This window comes from Petaurus breviceps, unplaced genomic scaffold (assembly GCF_028583685.1).
Source record: "Petaurus breviceps papuanus isolate PSGF00001 unplaced genomic scaffold, PetGlider_PUasm1.0 688, whole genome shotgun sequence".
Classification (NCBI taxonomy): Eukaryota; Metazoa; Chordata; class Mammalia; order Diprotodontia; family Petauridae; genus Petaurus; species Petaurus breviceps.
Genome location: NW_027186457.1, coordinates 10,043,356 through 10,063,474, shown reverse-complemented (window position 1 = coordinate 10,063,474; position 20,119 = coordinate 10,043,356). Strand labels below are relative to the sequence as shown.

General features: G+C 37.6%; 1 protein-coding gene across 1 annotated transcript in view; it reads right to left on the bottom strand.

The window, feature by feature from the left end:
• Window positions 1-20,119, bottom strand: part of DAW1 (dynein assembly factor with WD repeats 1) — a 43,704-nt gene that overhangs the window by 14,566 nt on the left and 9,019 nt on the right. The window contains exons 3-6 of the mRNA XM_069104432.1: window positions 10,713-10,857; window positions 6,365-6,423; window positions 4,932-5,054; window positions 2,684-2,783 (exon numbers count right to left, since the gene is read on the bottom strand). Of these exons, the coding sequence (XP_068960533.1) occupies window positions 2,684-2,783; window positions 4,932-5,054; window positions 6,365-6,423; window positions 10,713-10,857 (427 nt within the window). The remainder of the gene's footprint in view (window positions 1-2,683; window positions 2,784-4,931; window positions 5,055-6,364; window positions 6,424-10,712; window positions 10,858-20,119) is intronic.

Below are 20,119 nucleotides of genomic sequence, written 5' to 3'. Positions count from 1 at the left end.
AGAGAGAGAGAGAGAGAGAGAGAGAGAGAGAGAGAGAGAGAGAGAACACTATATATTAAGAAAGGAAGTTGCAAATGCTGACCTAGAAATTTTAATCTGTATCAACCAGGAAAATTATTGAGGAGGAAATCAATGTCTTGTTGTGAAATATATGTTGGAGAAAACCCTAACAAAATGCCCAGAAAATATGGTCAGCTCATAGATTCAAGAGATGGAAGGAACTTTTGAAATCAACCAGTACAAATTCCTCATGTCATATATGGAGTAAACCCTGGCCAAAGAGGTATTAAAGAGAAAAGCTAACATGTCAAAATAAAAAAAAGCAAGCCTGAATAAAAATATAGCATACAATGAAACCAGTAAGCAGAATCATAAAAACAGAAAAAAAGAATGAGCAAAATCTCAAAAGAAAATTATTTACTTTTTGAACAAATATAATATGAAAAAAAGAAGCAATATTATTTAAAGAAAAGAGAGAGTAGGGGCAGCCAGGTAGCACAGCGAGTAAGACCACCGGCTCCAGTGTCAGGATGACCTGGGGAATCGAATCTGGGCTCAGACACTTAGCACCCACCCAGAAACACCTGGCCATATAACCTTGAGCAAGTTACTTAACCCCATTTGCTTTAAAAAAAAAAAAAAAAGAGTACTGGAGAGGGAGCCAAGATGGCAAAAAGAAGTAAGAAAGTTGCCTGAGCTCTCCTGAGTTTTCCTTGCAAACACCACTAAATCAGGCCTCTAAACAGATTCTGGAGCATCTGAACCCACAAAAGGACAAAGTGAAACTTCAGGTAACTTAGAAGGACTTTGGGAAAGGTATCTCACTTGGATACAAGTGTAGCAGAGCCCAGTGCAGATGGCCTCAGGGCAAGCCAGCCACAGCAAAGATTAGCATCTGAGGCCCCTCAGTCCTGGTTCAGCAGGGTAGTGGCACAGCAGGCCAGCTGTGAGGCCTCCAGCCCCAGCACAGAAGGCAAATTGCCAGCCCTGGAACCCCAGCACAACAGGTGCAATGAGGCCAGGTCACTCCAGTTCAGTGAGCAAGCCACCAGCACCTGAGACTCAGGCATAGAAAGTCAGTGACAAGGCACCTGGGTCCCATCACAGGAAGCTTGGGACAGTGTCACCTGTGCCCCAGGAGAAGAGCTCAATTTTTTAAAAAATGAGCAAAAAAAAACAAAAAGAGTCCTGACCATAGAAAATTACTATGGTGACAGGGAAGATCAAAACAAAAACTCAGAAGACAAAAACAAGGTAAAAATGCCTACATGCAAAGCCTCAAAAGGGATTATGAATTAGTCTTAAGGCCAAAAAATCTCCTTGTAAACACTCAAAAAGAATTTTAAAAATCAAATAAGAGGGAGAGAAGAAAAATTGGGGGAAAAAATGAGAGTTATGCAAGAAAGAGCCAACAGTCTGGAAAAGGAAGGACAAAATTTGATCAAAGAAAACAATAGCTTAAAAAATACAATTGTCCAAATGGAAAAATAATCCACTGAAGAAAACAATTACTCAAAAAGTAGACTTGGGCAAGTGGAAGCTAATGATTCTGTGGGACATCAAGAATCAGTCAAACAAAATCGAAAGAAGGAAAAAATAGAAAAAAAAATGTAAAATACCTCATTGGAAAAAACAACTGACCTGAAAAATAGATCCAAGCTATGGGACTAGCTGAAGGCCAAAAAAAAAAGATTCTGGAAAGCATCCTTAAAGAAATTATCAAGGAAAACTGCTCTGGTATCTCGAACCAAAGGATAAAATAATTATTGAAAGAATCTACCAATCACCTCCTGAAAGAGATACCAAAATAAAAACTCCAAAGAATATTGCAGTCAAATTCCAAATTTATCAGGTCGAGAAATTACTGCAAGCAGTCAGAAAGAAACAATTTAAATATCATGGAGCCACAGTCAGTTTTACACAGGACTTAGCAGCTTCTACATTAAAGGATTGGAGGGCTTGGAATGTGATATTCTGGAAGGCAAAGGAGCTTGGATTGGATAACCAAGAATTAACTACCCAGAAAAATTGAGCATAATCTTTCAGGGGAAAAGATGGATATTCAGTGAAATAGAAGACTTTCAAACTTTCCTGATGAAAAGACCAGCACTAAACAGAAAATCTGATCTTCAAAACAAGGCTCAAGAGAAGCATAAAAAGGTAAATAGGAAAATATATAGATATGTATATATTATTCAATATACCATGCCTTGTCATATCACTTGTTTAATTAAACTGAAGTGAATAACAAGGAAATATTCAACTCATCAAGGGAACGCTTTTGATAGGCTTTTTACATTGTCCAGAAATTTTATTTTAATAATTTAACCTTCAGAAAATGAGCTGTCTACTGAGAAGAAAGATAGAAATAACATATTCTTAGATTCATTCACTATATATTGTAGAGTTCTTTAAAAGGAAACAAGTGATGTTAAACTAAAAATGAATTAGCTTTCAATGGTATTTAAATTTAAATGCAGTTTGCATTCATACAAAATGTTGATATGAAAGGTATTACATAGAATAAAAAAATCATAAGGTAGAAAATAGAATGTTAAGAGTTGGAAGGGACCTTAAAATTGTTAACCCATTTTTGTAGCTCAACAACATACTAATCTCCATGGGAACCTCTAAAAAAGAATCATAATGTTTAAAAATACAATGGAATCATAAGTATACTCACTATTTCTGCTGTGTGGCCTCTAAAAGTATGATAACATTTTCCAGTTTCTGCACTCCATAGTTTACAAGTCTTATCAAATGATCCAGTGGCAATTTTATCACTAAAATTGAAGATGCTTTATTTAATAGCAAAAAATTAATTTCAGTGTCTATGAATTATTTAAAGACAAGGAGAAATAATGTATGATTCTGGAACTACTAATAAAACATTAGGAAAAGTACTTTATTCATAGACCTATAAATAGTACCCTAGATTTGTATCTGACACATAAAACATCTTTTATAAAAAAAAGTCTGCTCAAATATAAAATCTATTATTTATTTTATGTAAAAAGACTGAAAATTCTTAATGACTGCTATGATTTTTAAATGTGCACAAATAAAGGTAAAAATTCAATCTAGAAAGAATGATAAATAATTTATTCAAATAAAATGAATCAGAATTTAAAGAGTCAGAGGACTGAACGAAATTTTGAGGTACTTTCTACTTTCTCCCCTTGAGACAAAACTGTCAAAATTACTATTTCCTATTAAATATTTGCCTATTCTACTTTCAAATACATCTTGAGGAGCTTATTATCCAATAGGGAGGCCAAAGTGTATAAATGTAAACATCACAGATGTCAAAGGAATAGTTTGAGGAGAGAGTGCATTATTAGCTTTGTGTGGGGGGGAGGGGTACATATATTCCTCTCTTCTCCATACCCAAAAGGGTGTTTTATCAGGCACAGAGAAACAAAGAGTCGAGTCTATTAAGAGAAATATTGATGGATATGGTGTTAGAGTCTAGAGAACACACAATCAAACATTTACAAAAATACAATTTAAATAATAATTAAATCAGAAGTTATAAGGTATTGCCCTCACTTAAGCAGAACTTTCTTCTACACTTTAGTGCAATAATATCATGAAAAATTCCTTTTCTCTGCTTTAATATGAGTATAAGTAGATAAGAATTAAATTATCTTAAGTTTAATTGAAAGAATTTAATCATTTTTCAAATATGCATTAAATATTGACACACCAATTAAGTTTAGGTGGGCCTTATTTCACAATTAATATCATAACATCAGTATCTGAGGTGCAAAGTTTCAGAAAAATGGCAGGAGAAAATTTCCACTCTAAATGCATCAAAGGTTATAAAACTCTTTGCCGTTTCCACTGTCCCCACCTAACGCAGGACCTTATTACCAGATATGCATTGTTGACAAACATTTCCTAAGTGGCTTTCTTGTTTTCAGGCTTTTACCCTTTGAATTCCACCCTGCAGACCTAATTCATCTTACTAGAATGCTACTTCTATCTTGCTACTCCTACTGAAAAACCTTCAGTGGCTGCCATTCCTAAAGGTAAAAGTTCAATCTGTAAGCCCAACATTTAAGGCCGTCCACAATACAACTCAAATCTATACTTCCAGCCTTGTCTCTCGACATTCAAAACCCTCCACAATCTAACCCCAAATCTATTTTTCCAATCTTGCGCCCCCTCCATTACCTGACAGGAATCTCTATTACATCTAAATGAGTCTACTTCTTGTCTCCCCAGCATGGCTTATTGTCTCCTGCTTCTCCAATCTGGTTAATATTTTCATCCTACCTGTCTGCTTTCCATACTACTAACTATCCAATTGTATCTACTATCTAAGTCCAAAATCAGGTGACCCCATTATTGACCCAGTCTTCCCTGACCAAAACAAATCAGAGTGATAATTGTATATGGAGTTGCCATTTCTTACCATTACCACTTCTTTGGTCCTTAACCGTTGTACACTACTTTGTATTCTTATTTAACTTTTCATTTGTCTTATGTCCCCAGTGAGAGTATGTAAGAGTCTAGAGGTAGGATCTGTGTCTCCTATTTTTTTTACTACCTAACAGGCCCTATTCTAGGATCCATTAGCATCATACCCTGCCACCCCCACCCCCACCCTGCCAACTCTCCCCAAAGCTAGTAGCCTCTTTCCTCAAATATTCCTTGACATCTGAGAGGTACAGATACTGTGGTCTCCCTAGTAGACCATAAGCTCCTCAAGGGCAGAGACTTTTCCAGAGACTTCTGTCTTTCCTTTGCATTACTAATGCTTAGTCCTGTGTCTGGCTCATGGTTGGCTCTATTTATGAAACTAAACAAAGCTATATCTTTTACTAGGTCTGAGTGCCTGTCATTTGCTTTGCCTTTATACAGCATCCCAAAAATCTTTATACAATTTTAGTTCAAATACACGAATGACTGAATAAAATTTTATTTACCCATAAGGATTGTTGAACGCTATGGCATACACCACATTCCTATGGCCCTCCAGCGTGTGTAGCTCCTCCCCAGATGAAGTGTCCCACAGTTTGCATGTTCTATCATAGCTACCAGTAATAAAGCTTAAAAAAAAAGGAAATAAAGGGGATTAGGGTGAAAATAATACAGCATTAAAAACTCAGTAGGTCGTAGAAGTGTTTTTTTACTTTGGTTCCTCAATGGGATTGGTTTAATTAGCTACACAAGAGAACCATAACCAACTCCCAATTTCATATTTTACCTGAAAATCACTAGCAATACAAATGATAACATTACCAAAGAAAACACCACCTAGAATTCTACTTATGCTTGGGGGTGGGGGTAGGGATGGGGGTGCCATGCAGAGGGGAAAGATTAGCACCAATAAATCACTATTTCCTAAATTATTTAGCTTCTTTATGAAGGACTATGCCTCCTGTTATTATTTTAGATAAACATCTACATAAACTTTCAGTCTGGAAAGAATGAAGCTAGGAGAGACTAATCAATAAAACAAACATGTATGTGTAAGATACCAGGCCAGCGGCTGGGACATTTTGAAGAAAAAAAAAACAGTCTTTGCTCTCCAGGAGCTCACGTTCTACTGGGGGACCCACAGAATATCTACAGATAAATATGACATTTGTACAAAATTATTTCAGGAGGCAGAACAATTGTAAGGATAAGGAAAGGCCTCAGTCAGGAGAACACCTGAGTGTGAAGGGAACACACATATATGTTCAGCAGCCTTCTGGGACAGAGGATGGCCTCCACTTCTCTCTCCCATATGAGAAGGAAAGACAAAACAATCACAATCTTACACGTTTTTTTTTTTTTCAGGTCCAGCATGTGAGCACCTTTTCCTTCCCCATCTCTGCCTCCTGGCTTCCCTGATGCATTTCTTCAAGTTCCAGTTAAAATCCTGCCTTCTAAAGGAAGCTTTTCCCAATCCCTGTTAATTCTAGGGACTTCTCTCTGTCTATTATTTCCAATTTATCCTGTAAATAGCTTGTTTTTACATAGTTATTTGCATGGTTTCCCCCATTAGGCTGGGAACTCTCTGAGAGCAGAGACTGTTTTTTGCCGTTTTTGTATCCCCAGTGTTTAGCACAGTGCCTAACACATAAGTAGGTACTTGATAATGTTTATTGACCAACTGACTGGCTAGGGAATCTAGTCTGCTTACCTTAAATGTACATCATTATTGTCCCCTCAAGGTCAGCATTAAAAGTAGAATGAATTATATGTTGCAAAAAAAGTCACTAAAACTAGTGCCAGAAGGTTAAAACACATGTTTAATGTAACAAACTGAAACACATTGTAATATAGAGTACCAGTGAGGAACTGACTTAACAATGGATAATCCTATAATTATAAATGACAAAATTATTAAGAACTAAAAAAAAAAACTTACCATGAACCTGATTTGTTAAATGCGACATTAGTCAAAGGTAGTATGTGTGCTCTGAGTACCTTTAATATAAGAAAACATACTTTATTCTACAACAAAATCAAACTACTAGAAAGTCAACACATTCCTTCAAGTATGACTAGTAAATGTAAAATAATGAATGCCTGAATAAATAAAAAATGAAATAATTGTGATTTTTCTAAGACCAATTAATATATTTTCCAGCTATAACACAGTGAGCTCACCTGAAACTGACTGTGAGATGTTTAAAAAGAAATTATGGAGTTATCTACAAAACCTTGCCAGTAGAGTGGCTTTACAATTATACACATACATTATATATATATATATATGTAATGTATGTGTGTATATACCTATATGTATATTACAAATACACATACATACAATATATACATATTACTAGACCAAGAATAGTAAGGTGACCTTAAAGTGATCATATCCTCCAATTTTAAACATGAGGAAACTGAGTTTTAGAGAGGCTTTTTAGATAATAAGAAGTATAATGATAAAGTGGAAAAATCAATAGACTTGAAGTCAAGATGGACCTAGGTTCAGATTCTTCTTCAAATACTTACTAACTGTATGATCATGAGTAAATAAATCCATTAATATACCCAAGTCTCAGTTTCCTCATATGTAAAATAGAGATTATAATAATACCTATATTCCTTACGTCAAATATTTGTTGGAAGGATGAAATGAGCTCCTCAACATAAGACCTCTTACAAAACTTACATAAATATCTATTATTATAATGAAGCAGCAGAAATAGAATTAAAACACAACCTCTGACTCCACACCTAGTGTGCTTTCTTCAGGGTTACATTTCTATCATCAAATTCCATGACTATAGTTATTCATTATTCAAGAATCAACATCAATTTTAAATTTTGTTTTCTGTTTTCTAGATGTGTCTGTGTGTACCTGTTACAAACGAAAGAAAAAAACAACAATTTCAAGCTCATTGCCACTTACAAATCCCTCTGGAGAACAAGGACTGGATTTTATTCATCTCTGTATCTCCTATAGCATCTAATAGGGTCTCAATTATGAATATTTGTTTAATTAAGATCCAGGACAGAGAGATATGTTCCTAAACTGATATCTGAAGTTGAATGTTGCCACCTGCTGGAAAGATCATGTTAGAACAAGAGGAATGGAAAAAATATATATATTAATTTACAGTTATGTGCCTTCATAGATCTATTTTTATTCTGCCGATTTAAACTGCTACCTCTATCTGGAAAAGCAAAAGATTGTTTGTTTAGTGTGTAAACATGTTTAGTGTGTAAACAATACTGTTACAATGAGTGAAATCTATCCCCTTTTAAAAAAAATTGCTATATAAATCAATAAACAAGGCAGAAACAAAACTGGGAGTACATTGACTCATGTAGTTGTAGGATATGGGGTCTGAAGGCTCTTAGAGAGATCTTAGAGATAATCCAATCCAGTGTCCTAATTTAGGTCAAATCATTTGGCCTAAGTAGGAAGTAGCAGTTACAATTTGAGCTACAAATCCTAAGGACCCTGATGGAAAATCTTGTGTTCCTTCCAGTAGACCACACACACACACTCCCCAAATCTCCTTTCTACTTGCATGTTGTTACAATTGTGTGCAATTACCATTATATTTAGGATCATCATATTTAGAGCTAACCCACCAATTTTATAGATAAAGAAAATGAGTCCCAAAGAGAGTAAATGACTTGCCCAAGGTCACACAGCTAAGAAGCAGCAAAACTTGACCCTGTCCTCAGTCTCTTGTGTACTTTCTTCTATCTATCATGTCCACTATATATAGCACAGTAGATCCATCTATTATACATTATATATTTTTAAATTCCCATGGAAGATGGGGAGGACAAGGAAGAAGACTGGGGAGAAAGAATAAAATGTTTGTGGGGATGGGGAAGAAGAAAAAAAAAGACATGTAAGTCTTAGGGATACAGTATAGATATTTGTTGTGTTTTTTTTTTTTACCAGAATTCACTATAAAATGGCATTTATTAATTTAATCATTTTCAAAGCTAGAAAAAAATGAACATTAAAATTTCATTAAAAACATTTGTCATCATAGGCAAATACTATCTGGAGAAGATACAGATAGTATGGAAGCAGAAAATATGAAATTTCGGTGAATTAAGAGTATTTATTCCAATACGCTACAAAAATTTAGCTTCTAAACAGAACTGGGAAATCTTTGCCCTGGTCCTCTCCCCACCTGGCACACCCTTCACCTCTGCCACCTGACTTCTCTGGCTTTGTTCAAGACCCTCCCCTCTGCAAAAGGCCTTTCTCAGCCACCCCTCTCCCTTTCTTATTGTAGGGGCCTTATGTTACCTCTGAGGCAGCTAGGTGGTGCAGTGGGTACAACTTTAGATCTGCATCTTCAAGTGTCTGACTTTCAGAGGCACCTTGATGAGATCTCTCTAATAACTCCTATTTGTTTTAACTCTCGAGACATAAATAACGGTGCCTGTCCATGGAACACAGTGAACTTCAATAAAAACTAAACATCTCACATATCGAAATGTTCACTTACATGTTAATACTTATCCCTTTTGAGCTAGTTAACACATGTGTGTCAAATTTTTACATGAGTATTTGCAGGCGACTGGATATTCACATTTTTGCGCATAAATAACAAGGACTCTAAACTTTCTAAAGTGTTAAATCTCTATTTCTGCATAACTGCATTACAACTTTAGCTGCTTCATATTTAAATGGGGATAATAATATTTGCACCATCTACCTCAATGGGTCTTTGAAATAAAATGTTTGTAATTGGTTTGAGCCACTATTATAAAAATGACATTGATATTATTATTAACAGTAATAGAAATTATAATAAAACTGTTCATATTTAAGTCAATAGAATAGGAAACATGTAGTGTATTCATACAAAAGTTAAAAGGATATTTCTTTTATTCTTGCTGTGACAATAAATGTTGGTTTTTTTTTAATGTCAGCTCTTTCAGTATCCTGATCCAGTCTATGTGCAAGCCCTGGGGAATACAAAACTGCTGCTGCATTGTAATCATGTTCAATCATTGTGACTGTCATTTTTATTTGCTTTGCACCTAGTAAGCACACATTAAGGACTTGTTGAATTGAACTGAATTATTAGAACACTTGTTAGCAGCAGGATGCCAAGGGAGGCAGCATCTAGGGTGCGGGGGACCAAAGAGAAGCAACATCAAGAAAGGACAGTTAAATAGAGGAAACAGAAATGGGAATAAATAGACAAGGAAACCTGACAGGGACTTCAAGGGGGTCAGGAAAAACTATTAGGACATTGCCTGTGTTGAAATTATATTCTTTAGGGCGGCCAGGTAGCACAGCGAGTAAGAGCACCGGCTCCAGTGTCAGGACGACCTGGGGATCGAATCCCGGGCTCAGACACTTAGCACCCACCCAGAAACACCTGGCCGTGTAGCCTTGAGCAAGTTACTTAACCCCAATTGCTTCGGGGCGGCCAGGTGGCTCAGCGAGTAAGAGCACCGGCTCCAGTGTCGGGAAGACCTGGATCAAATCCGGGCTCAGATACTCAGCACCACACCCAGAAACACCTGGCCGTGTAACCTTGAGCAAGTTACTTAACCCTGATTGCTCAAAAAAAAAAAAGAAATTATATTCTTTAAATGTTAAATGACTTAGAGCAAATTTGGCTGCATTGATGTCTGATGTTCACTTTATAAATAAAGATTTTAAAGGAAAAATTAAGAGTTCATTAATGCACAGTCTCAAACAGTGCAGGTATATATGGATGGTTATAGATATAAGGAAAGGGATTGCTCTGGTTAGATAAAAATCTCTGGTCTACCTTTAGTCTAATAGACAGCAAACAATAAACATGAACACTTTGAAAAACAGCTACTCAAGGAACAGACTTCAAAGATCCTCAGAGGGAATGAGACACTGATTTTGACAGCCACATCTGAATACACAGATTGTAATGTGCCATCAATTAGAATCATGCATTCATTCATGCACATAATTTTAAAAAGAAAAAGAGATATTAAATATTTTAAGTCAGCATTATTGTGATCTATGAAATGCTAAGTTTGCTAAGATCTAATATGATAATTTCCAAAATTTGATTCAAATGATATAAACTTGCTATACTCTGAAGAGCTCCTTATCATATTTTGATAAAGGGTAGAAGAAGGTGGAAGAAGCAGAATAACATCAACAAATATAAACTGAAGATGAAATTAATCTTTGTTTCGTTCATCAAAAAATGGTCCATTTCAACTGAAAACTAAATAGTACATCCACAGTCAAAATCTTATCAAATATATTAACAGTATTTTAAAATATTTATTACCTTAAAGAGATAGAACTTGTGATCACCCTGCTGTCCAAGTTTATCTTGTAATTTTAATATTAGGTGTTTGACCTGATCTGTTCGTGAAGCTGTGATGAGAGGCTCTGCTTTCCGGATGTCTTCTACCAAGGCACTTACATCTGTACTGTAGCACATAAGAAAACATTGATTATTCTATATGAAAACAGCATCGTACATGCATCAAGTAAATACAAAACCAAATGTAAAATTTTGCCAAAATGAGAAATATACAATCATCTTGGAAGGCAGAGATTCTAAAAGAAATCTGTCGGTAACAAATCATATTATTCTTCCTATAATTATCTGTCACGTTAATAACGCAAGTAATATGAACTGATGACACTGAAAAAACGCACCATTGGTGTAGTGTGATCTTATTTTCAGTCTTTACTATTGAACGCAAGCACCTTGTAGCAAAGTGAACTTCTTATTTACCCCCACACACACAAGTCAAATCATCAGCCTTGATACATCATTGGTCCTCTTTGAGAATGAAGGACAAACAAACAACAATCCATTCTATCTAGTACAAGATTCACCTACAAAGTGCCTAATGTCAAGATAACATACAATGGTATCAATTCAGCATCGCACGGTACATAAAGAGCTGACCTCAAGACCAGGAGGAGGCCAGGACCACATCCCACATTTGACACATGCTGGCTGAGTGACTGTGACCAAGTTACCTCAGGACTCTAGACAACTCTATAAGCTTATATAAATTTGAAGAAAAGGTGCTGACCTGCATTGGTAGAGACAATTTCCTCCCCAGGGAGTTACCTTTATCAAGGAAATCACTAGTCCTGTCCCTATTCATACAATGCAAGATCAGAATTTAGAATTGAGGACCTAAAAAGAGTCAGCCCAACCCAAAGTCTTTGATTTACAGAAACTGAGGCACAGAAAGGTTAAATTACTTGTACAAGGTTACACAGCTACTAAATAGGAAATTCAGGATCCAAACCCAAGTCTTCTGGTTCTAAATCCAATATTTGACCTACTACTTCATGTTCCCTGATGACCTTGAATCACCACCTCTATCTAGGCCTCAGGTGAGCATAAGGAGAGACCAGATGCCTTCTAAAGGGCAGCTAGACAACGCAGTAGGTACAGAGTGAGGCCTCTGGCATCAAGAAGACTCATCTCCCTGAGTTCAAATCTGGCCCCAGACACTTACTAGTTGGATGACCCTGGGCAAGTCACTTAATCCTGCTTACCTCAGTGTTCTCATATGTAAAATGATCTGGGAAAAAAAAATAACAAACCAATCCTCTTGAAGAGTCTGAAACAACTGAACAAGATGACTTCTAAAGGTGCCTTCCAACTCCAATCCTCCAATTTATGAATATTATATTCATATTAATATATATTACATATGTATGCACACACTCATACATACATGTGTGTATATAAAACACATATATATTACACATATGTTAATGCTATAATTACATTCACTGGTGATACTATACTAATTGACTAAGATTACATTGGCTTTTTCCCCCTTATTTTTGACTAATATTGAGCTTGTGATCAAGGAAGAGCCCCAAGTCTTTTTCTTGTGAACTATAGTTACACAGGACTCATCTGCTACGCAGATATGTAACCTATCTATTTAGCTTAAATTTAAATCTCATCTTATCAGTATTGGCCACCATTCTCACTTCCCAAAGTGATTTTAGGTCCTGATTTTCTCATTTAGTTTAATACACATCCCTTCCCATCCTTTATCTTTGGGGTCACCTACAATCTGACAAATATGTCTTGTAGGCCTATCATCCTGTTTTGTTCCCTGGAGGCAGCTAGGCATTGCACTAGATAGAGCCCAGAGCCCAGAGTCAGGAACATCTGAACTCAAATCAGGCCTCAGACACTAGGAGTATGACCATGGACAAATACTTAACCTCTGTCTGGCCCACAGTAGGTTCTATATAAATACTATTCCCTACCCTTCCCCCACTCCCAACCCCAATGACAAAGTTGAATGTGATCTGCCCAAGGGCAGAGAACCTTGTGACATGTCACTATTCAGCCTGGAGAGAGGGATCAGTAGTCAGTTAATCAAAATGCTTTAGATATGGTTCTCCAAATCATCATCATATAATTTAATCATCCACATACAGAAAAAATGACTGCCATTTTTTTTTTACTGAAATCAAGATGTTCTGTCTTCAGTATTTTTTTACTATTCTCTAACCTTATCCAAAAATAAGATGTGTGTTTAGCATGACACTCTCCAATTACATGTAAAAACAATTTTAACACTCATTTTTAAAAATTTTGAGTTCCAAGTTTCCCCCCTGCACCCCTTGAAAAGGCAAGCAATTTTAAAATAGATTATATAGGCATGATATTTTCAATGACCTTGTTTCCCAGCAATTAGCTCTTTTTCCCCCCTAAGTGCTTACAAATCATCTCTTTAATCTAATTTTGAATTTTGCTAAGGACTAATTTCTAATATCATGATCATTCTTCTTTGCAGAAAAGATAAAAACACAATAGGAATTGAGTAGTTCTATTTTCTCTCTGTTATCTGCTGTTTTTCATCTTCCCCTAGCAGTGGTCTATCTCTGTCTTGGTTTGTTTGAAATTTAGGCTTAAAATACCTCATATTTTTGTTGTCTCCCACATTTTTCTAAAAGCTCAGCTCATTATGGGCTTTTACCTTTATACCTTTACACCTTTGTAACGCAGATTTGTTCCAAGTTATACGTGCTTCCTGTGTGTGTGTGCGTGTGTGTGTGTGTGTGTGTGTGTTTAATCTGAGCTCAGGAGAGAATTATCTACTATTATATTATCTATTACCTTCCTTAGCTTTTTCCCCTTCTTATCCTCTTTGAGATTATTTGCAACATTATAGTCAGAATTTCATTTTGTAGATTTTCTCATTGTTTTTAAACTACTCTTTTATGGAGTCAGGGCACAGACATATCCAATCTTTCTTTAAATTTTTTGAAATCTGTTTTTATAGTATCTACCATACCTAAACATTAAAATACAAAGTCTGACAAAAGCCATTTTTCTTCCTTCACTATTATAAACTTTGAGACCTTCTGCAAAGGGTGAGTTTTGATCTTCATATTGAAATGGTGGAGGGACAAGCTGTGACAGGGAGGTTAGAACAATTCAAATTGAGGGAAGGACAGTAGGCAAACAGGCTTCTGATCAGTTCCCTGTCACACTTCAGATATCAGCTGTGTTAAACTTGCTCTTCTCTCAAATACATCCTCAGTTCCCTGTCTTACCATAAAAAACCTTGTCAATCTGCTTGGCTGAGATTAAAACAATCTACTTTATGCTCCCTTCTCTCCAACTACATTTAAAAACCTCTATACATCTTCACTCATTCTCTCCTTCACTCCAGTTTCAGGGGTTGAGATAGCTTTTCTTGGTTAGTTCGGGCAGAGTCAAGATGGTGGAACAGAAACAGGATTTCTGCAGGGGTCCGGCTCCCACCCCCTCCAATTCATGTAAAAGGTGACTGAACAAACTTTGGAGCTACAGAACCCACAAAATGCCACAGAGAAGCTAGCCTGCCACTGAGGACAGCCCAGCAGGCCGGCAGGGAGCAGCCAGCACAGCACTCTGGGAGCCAATCCCAGCCCTTAGCAAGCCGGAGGTTTTAGCCCTAGGGCAGGCCTGACCAGCCACTGGCTGGAGGGACTTCAGATCACTAGCAGCTGTGATGGTTTCCAGAATTATCAACCCATAGATGCTAAAGACAAAGTGAGAGGTCAGTTCAGTGTGGACTTTGGGACCCAATAGTTTGGGAGTGCCGTCAGCCTTTATCCCCTGGAGGGAGAAGCCATTGAGGCACCATAGCCACGCAGCCCACACATGGCATTTTCAGCTCCTGGCCTGGAAACTGTAGGGGGACCAAGTGACCAGTCTTAGGCGTAATAGCTCTTCCTTTAACCTGCTTGGATCTGGACTGTGGTCTAGGGTGGAGGTCCTGGGGTGTGCGACCAGCTTGCCAGAGTGTGTGGAGGCTTCAGCAAGGGCACCCAACTAATACCTGTGGCAGACGAGAAAACCCTAGTGTTTCGGATGAAGCTCCCCTGTCTGGTGGCAGAGTCTTACTGTGGCAAAAAGCCCAAAAGTCAAGTAATTGAGTGACAACATGAGCAAACAAGGGAAGCAAAGCAAAGAGAGCAACCCAACTTTACACTCCTATTTTGGGGACAAAAAGGATCAAAGCATGGAACAGGAGGAAGACAATGAAGTCAGAACTCCTGCACCAAAAGCTTCCAAGAAAATTATGAAAACCAAATAAGAGAAGAGGAGAAAAAATTGGGAAGAGAAATGAGAATGATGCAAGAAAATTATGAAATGAAAGTCAACAACCTGACTGAAGAAAATAACACCTTAAAAAATAGATTAACTCAGATGGCAAAAGAGGCTCAAAAAAGGCAGTGAGGAGAGGAATGCCTTAAAAAGCCGAATTTTCCAGATGGAAAAAGAATCTCAAAGGCTCACTGACGAGATTCCTTCAGAATTAGATTGGAGCAAATGGAAGCTAGTGACTTTATGATAAATCAAGCTTTATTAAACAGATCCAAACAAATGAAAAAAAAATAGAAGGCAATGTGAAATATCTCATTGGGAAAACCACTGACCTGGAGAGATAATTTAAAAATTATTGGACTACCTGAAAGCCATGATCAGAAAAAAGAACCTAAAAAACATCCTTCAAGAAATTCTCAAGGAAAATTGCCCTGATGTTTTAGAATCAGAGGGCAAAATAGAGGTTGAAAGAATCCACCAATCACCTCCTGAAAAAGATACCCAAAAGAATACTCCTAGGAATATTATAGCCAGGTTCTGGAATTCCCAGATCAAGGAGAAAATATTACAAGCAGCCAGCAAGAAACAATTTGAATACTGTGGAAACACAATCAGGATAACACAGGATCTGACAGCTTCTACACTGAGGGATCGAAGGGCTTGGAATATGATATTCCAGAGGTCAATGGAGTTGGGATTAAAATCAAGAATCACCTACCCAGCAAAACTGAGTATCATGTTTCAGGGGAAAATATGGTCATTCAGTGGAATAGAGGACTTTCAAGCATTCTTGATGAAAAAAACAGAGTTGAATAGAAAATCTGACATTCAGATACAAGAAGCAAGAAAAGCATGAGAAAGTAAACAGGGAAAAGAAATCATAAGGCACTTATCAAAGTTGAACTATTTACATTCTTACATGGAAAAACAATAACTGTAACTTACAAAACTTTCCCAGGATGAGAATAATAGAAGGGAATAGAAATGTGTGTGTATGTATATATATATATGTATATATATATACACATATACACAAATGCATATATGCCTATATAAGAGGGTATATGGATGTATGAATACATATATGAATGTGTGTATATATGTGTACGGGTATACATAGATAGAGGGCACAGAACCAGTTTAATGGGAAGGGATGATACTTAAAAGGTGAAATTAAGAGAGGAATATAATGAGAGGAGATGGGGGTAAACTATCTCATATAGAAGAGGTAAGGGAAAATGGTTACAATGGAGGGGAAGAACAGGAAGGCAAACAGGAATGGATCAACCTTATTCTCATTGAATTTGTCTTAGGGAGTGAATGACATACACACTAAACAGGGTATCTCACCCTACAGGAGAGTAGGGAGGAAGGGGATGAGAGGGGCAATGATGGAAAGGAGGGCAGGCTGGGGGATAGGGAAGTTGGGAGCACCCACTTTTTAAAAGGGACAGGATCAAAGTAGAGAATAGAACAACTGGGAGGTGGGATAGGAGGGAGGGAAATATAGTCAGTCTTTTACAATATATCTACTATCAAAATGTTTTGCATAGCTACACATGCACAACCTATATTTAATTGCTTATCTTCCCAGTAAGGGTGGGTGACAAAGGAGGAAGGAAATGAATCTGAAATTCAAATTTTGAAAATCAAATGTTTACTATATATATATATATGTATGTATGTATATGTATATATATATATATATAAATAATCAATATTATTTTACATGTAACTGGGAAATAAGATATACAGGCACTGGGGCATAGAGATCTACCATGCCCTACTGGAAAATTGGAGGGGGTATGGGAAAAGATATGGGAGAGAGCAGATTGGAGGAGGAGATATCCAGCGGGATCGCTATTTTGGGTTGGTGGGTAGGGGAAAAAAATGGGGAGAAAATTTGTAACTCAAAATCTTGCAGAAAAGAATGATGTAAACTAGAATTTAACAAAGCATTTGATTAAAAAAATAAAGCAAAATAAAAGAGCCCTTCTTTTAGCTAAGGTTAGCCCTTTCACTTTTGCCCCAACTTGCTCCTATCTCCTCTTGCCTCCTTCAGGGGCTTACTATATAATTGGTCCCTTCCCATCAAGCTACAAATTTATAAACTTGTTCAGGTCTCCCACTAAAAGAAACAAATCTTCCCTTTAAACTGCCATCTCCTGAAACTATCATTCTACATCATTTTCCATTTTCCTGAGAAACTCCTACAAATAGTGGTCTATACTTGTTGCCTCCCTTTCCTCACTATCCATTCATGGATCCACTCTTTGCAATGCAGATTGCCCTTGTTGCCCAAGCCCTGCCTTCTGGACTTGAAATAACTTTCCTCAATGCAAAGGACTTGCCTCCTCTCCCTGGAACATTCAGCCCTTCCTGTGGCACTCAACCAGGACCATCCCTCAGCAAACCCTTCCCCTTTCTGCCATTGGTTAGCTCCTCCTGGGGCTCCCATTTTGTGTAGGGACCAATCTAGCCTTCATGGTCCTGCTCCTGATTTTCTGTATAGGGATTTCATTTACTTTCATGGGTCTAATTAAAACCTCTATACAACTGCTTCCCAATATACATATCTAGTCCTTAGCTCTCTCCTGAACTCTAGAACTGTACATTCTACCACGTGGGAGTCTTCCCACACTTCTACCTGGGGAGTCTACAGAAACCTTAAACTCCACAGTCTCTCCTCAAGCTGGCCCTCCTTCCAGCTTCCCTATCTCTACTGATGGTACCACAATTCTATAGGGCAGTCAGGCTAAAAACCTCAGACCCATCTTCCTTCTCCTCCTGTACATTTCAAATGAGTTACTAAATACTGGTGATTCAACCTCAACAACACTTCTCACATCCCTCCCATTCTCTATTTGTGCTGCTGATGCCCTAGTTCAGGCCTTCATCACCTCTGACTTTATACTAGCTTCCTCAATGGTCTTCTCCCTTGAGTCGCACAGCATGCTACCAACTCTTCACATGGCTACCAAAATTACATAAGCTTCTTGTGAATAAGAATTTCACTCTTTTTATTTGTAACCCTAACATCTAACACAGTGCCTGGTCGATACCTAATGCTCAATAAAATGCTCTATTTATTGATTGCTTGATTCCTATAACACCACATCTGGACATGTCTCTTGTCCACTCAAAACTCCCCAGTGTGTCTTTAATGGCTTCAGGATTTAATTAAATCCAACAGGCATTTATTAATTGCCAACGACACAAGGCACCAAAATTCTCTCTCCTCTAATGGAGTTTGCATTCCAGATTTGTGTGCAAGACTAAAGACAAAATGAATATAGAAAAAGTAGGCAAAATTTACATACAGAGGTACCCCAAAGACCTCAATCAAGCACTGAGGATAACTCAATTCACAATAACTCAATAACACTAATGGTGAGGAAGATCTTGAAAGTCCTCCTTTAGGATTTGGCCCTTGTGCTGAGCCTTTAAGCTAAGGACTCCGCACTATTAAAAAAAACTGTGGGCATAAGTGTCTAGACTAGGGAAATGCCTATTGAAATATAAGAGTCAGAGGAACAGATCTGAGAAGTACTGTAAGGGACCTTCAGGAAAACAGAATGAATTCTAAATATAACACAATGACCAAGAGATGCAAAGGAAGGCCTCCTGTCCTTTGGGCAGATCCTTTATGGAGGATTAAAAAAAAAAGACCCAAACAGGAATAGCACAGGATGGTAAAGGCATGTGTGGGCTGTAGTATGTACTGGTAGAGGGAGGATCCCCATCAGTGGGAAGAGAGATAGACTAAAGTATCAACATGCGGCCCAGTGAGCATGCCATAACAGAAAACTAAGAAAAATGTTAATGAGTTATTAAGTATGTTATTATTAAAGGCATAATTATCTATCCTTAGAGGATTTTTTCCCCATCCTCCTTTCTGCTACCTGCCCAGCTAGGATTTCCCATTGATCATTAGCAAGACTAAAACTGACCTCATCCCTAAGTCAATGCTGATGAAATATGACAGAAGAACAATCACGTACAATTCAGACTTTATCCTATCTACTCATCCTTCAATTTTCCCTATAAGTTCTGCCAGTCAGCCAGTGGTGTGCTTGTGCTGAGTAGGAGTTTCTAGTAAATCCTTTGTACTCTGGGGGATTCCAGAAATAGGGAGGAGCTTTGTAAGTTACTCTTATAGTGAGTAACTTTCTCTGAACTGAGAGTCAAGCATTGAGAATAACTCTCAATTCAGTTAGCTTCAGCTGGCACCCCAACTTTCTGATGATTTGGTATGATAAGAAGCCCTAGGAAGAGGTAGATGTGCTCCATGTCTACTCATAGCGCAGCCCCAAAAGGAGATATGGCCAGAGAAATAATCCTCAGCACAATTACGATGGTTTCCTAGTTCAACAGCCGAGTTTAAACCCTCTTTGGACAATTCTAAGAAGATAATATGTGCTAGTAATAAAGATGTTTGTCAGTCTCTTTTTACCCCAACACTGAACATGGAAGATCAATATTTCAGAAATTGCCTTTCCCATGCCACCCGTGATTCTTGGAAGTGGCTTCTGGCCCACCTCAGATGTAGAGCTCCTGTCTACAAAGCTTTTGTGAAACAGCAGGCACAGGGAGTGGGGAGGGTGTCAAGGGGGACCTAAGTGTCTCTCTACAGGGCTTACAGAAAATGTGGGAGAGCTGCCATTCCTTTGATAGATCTGACTCCTCCTGGTGCTTTTGTCTTACTGTATGGAGGGGTGACTATAAACTCTCATGTCTGTAGTGTGGAATATGAGGGGTAAACATTCATATTTAATTCCACTATGTCGCTCACCTAAGGTTCATTGATCACTGGAACATTCAATCTCCATTTTATGCCAGATTTTTCCTGAAGATCATACCTTAGGCAAGCTTGCCTCCAAGTAACATGGTTACTCTGAGTCACATGGGAATCATGGTTTTCCTAGGAAGCACAGCAAGGTATACGGACCCAATTTATGTCTCCTTATGATGCTATTAATGAGCCTGGAAGCCCTACTTGCACAGAATATTGACTTTGCAGGGACTCTAGAGTTCAGCTGGTACAAGCCCATTATTTTATAGTGATGAAGCTGAAATCCAAAGAAGCTGTAACTTGCTCAAGA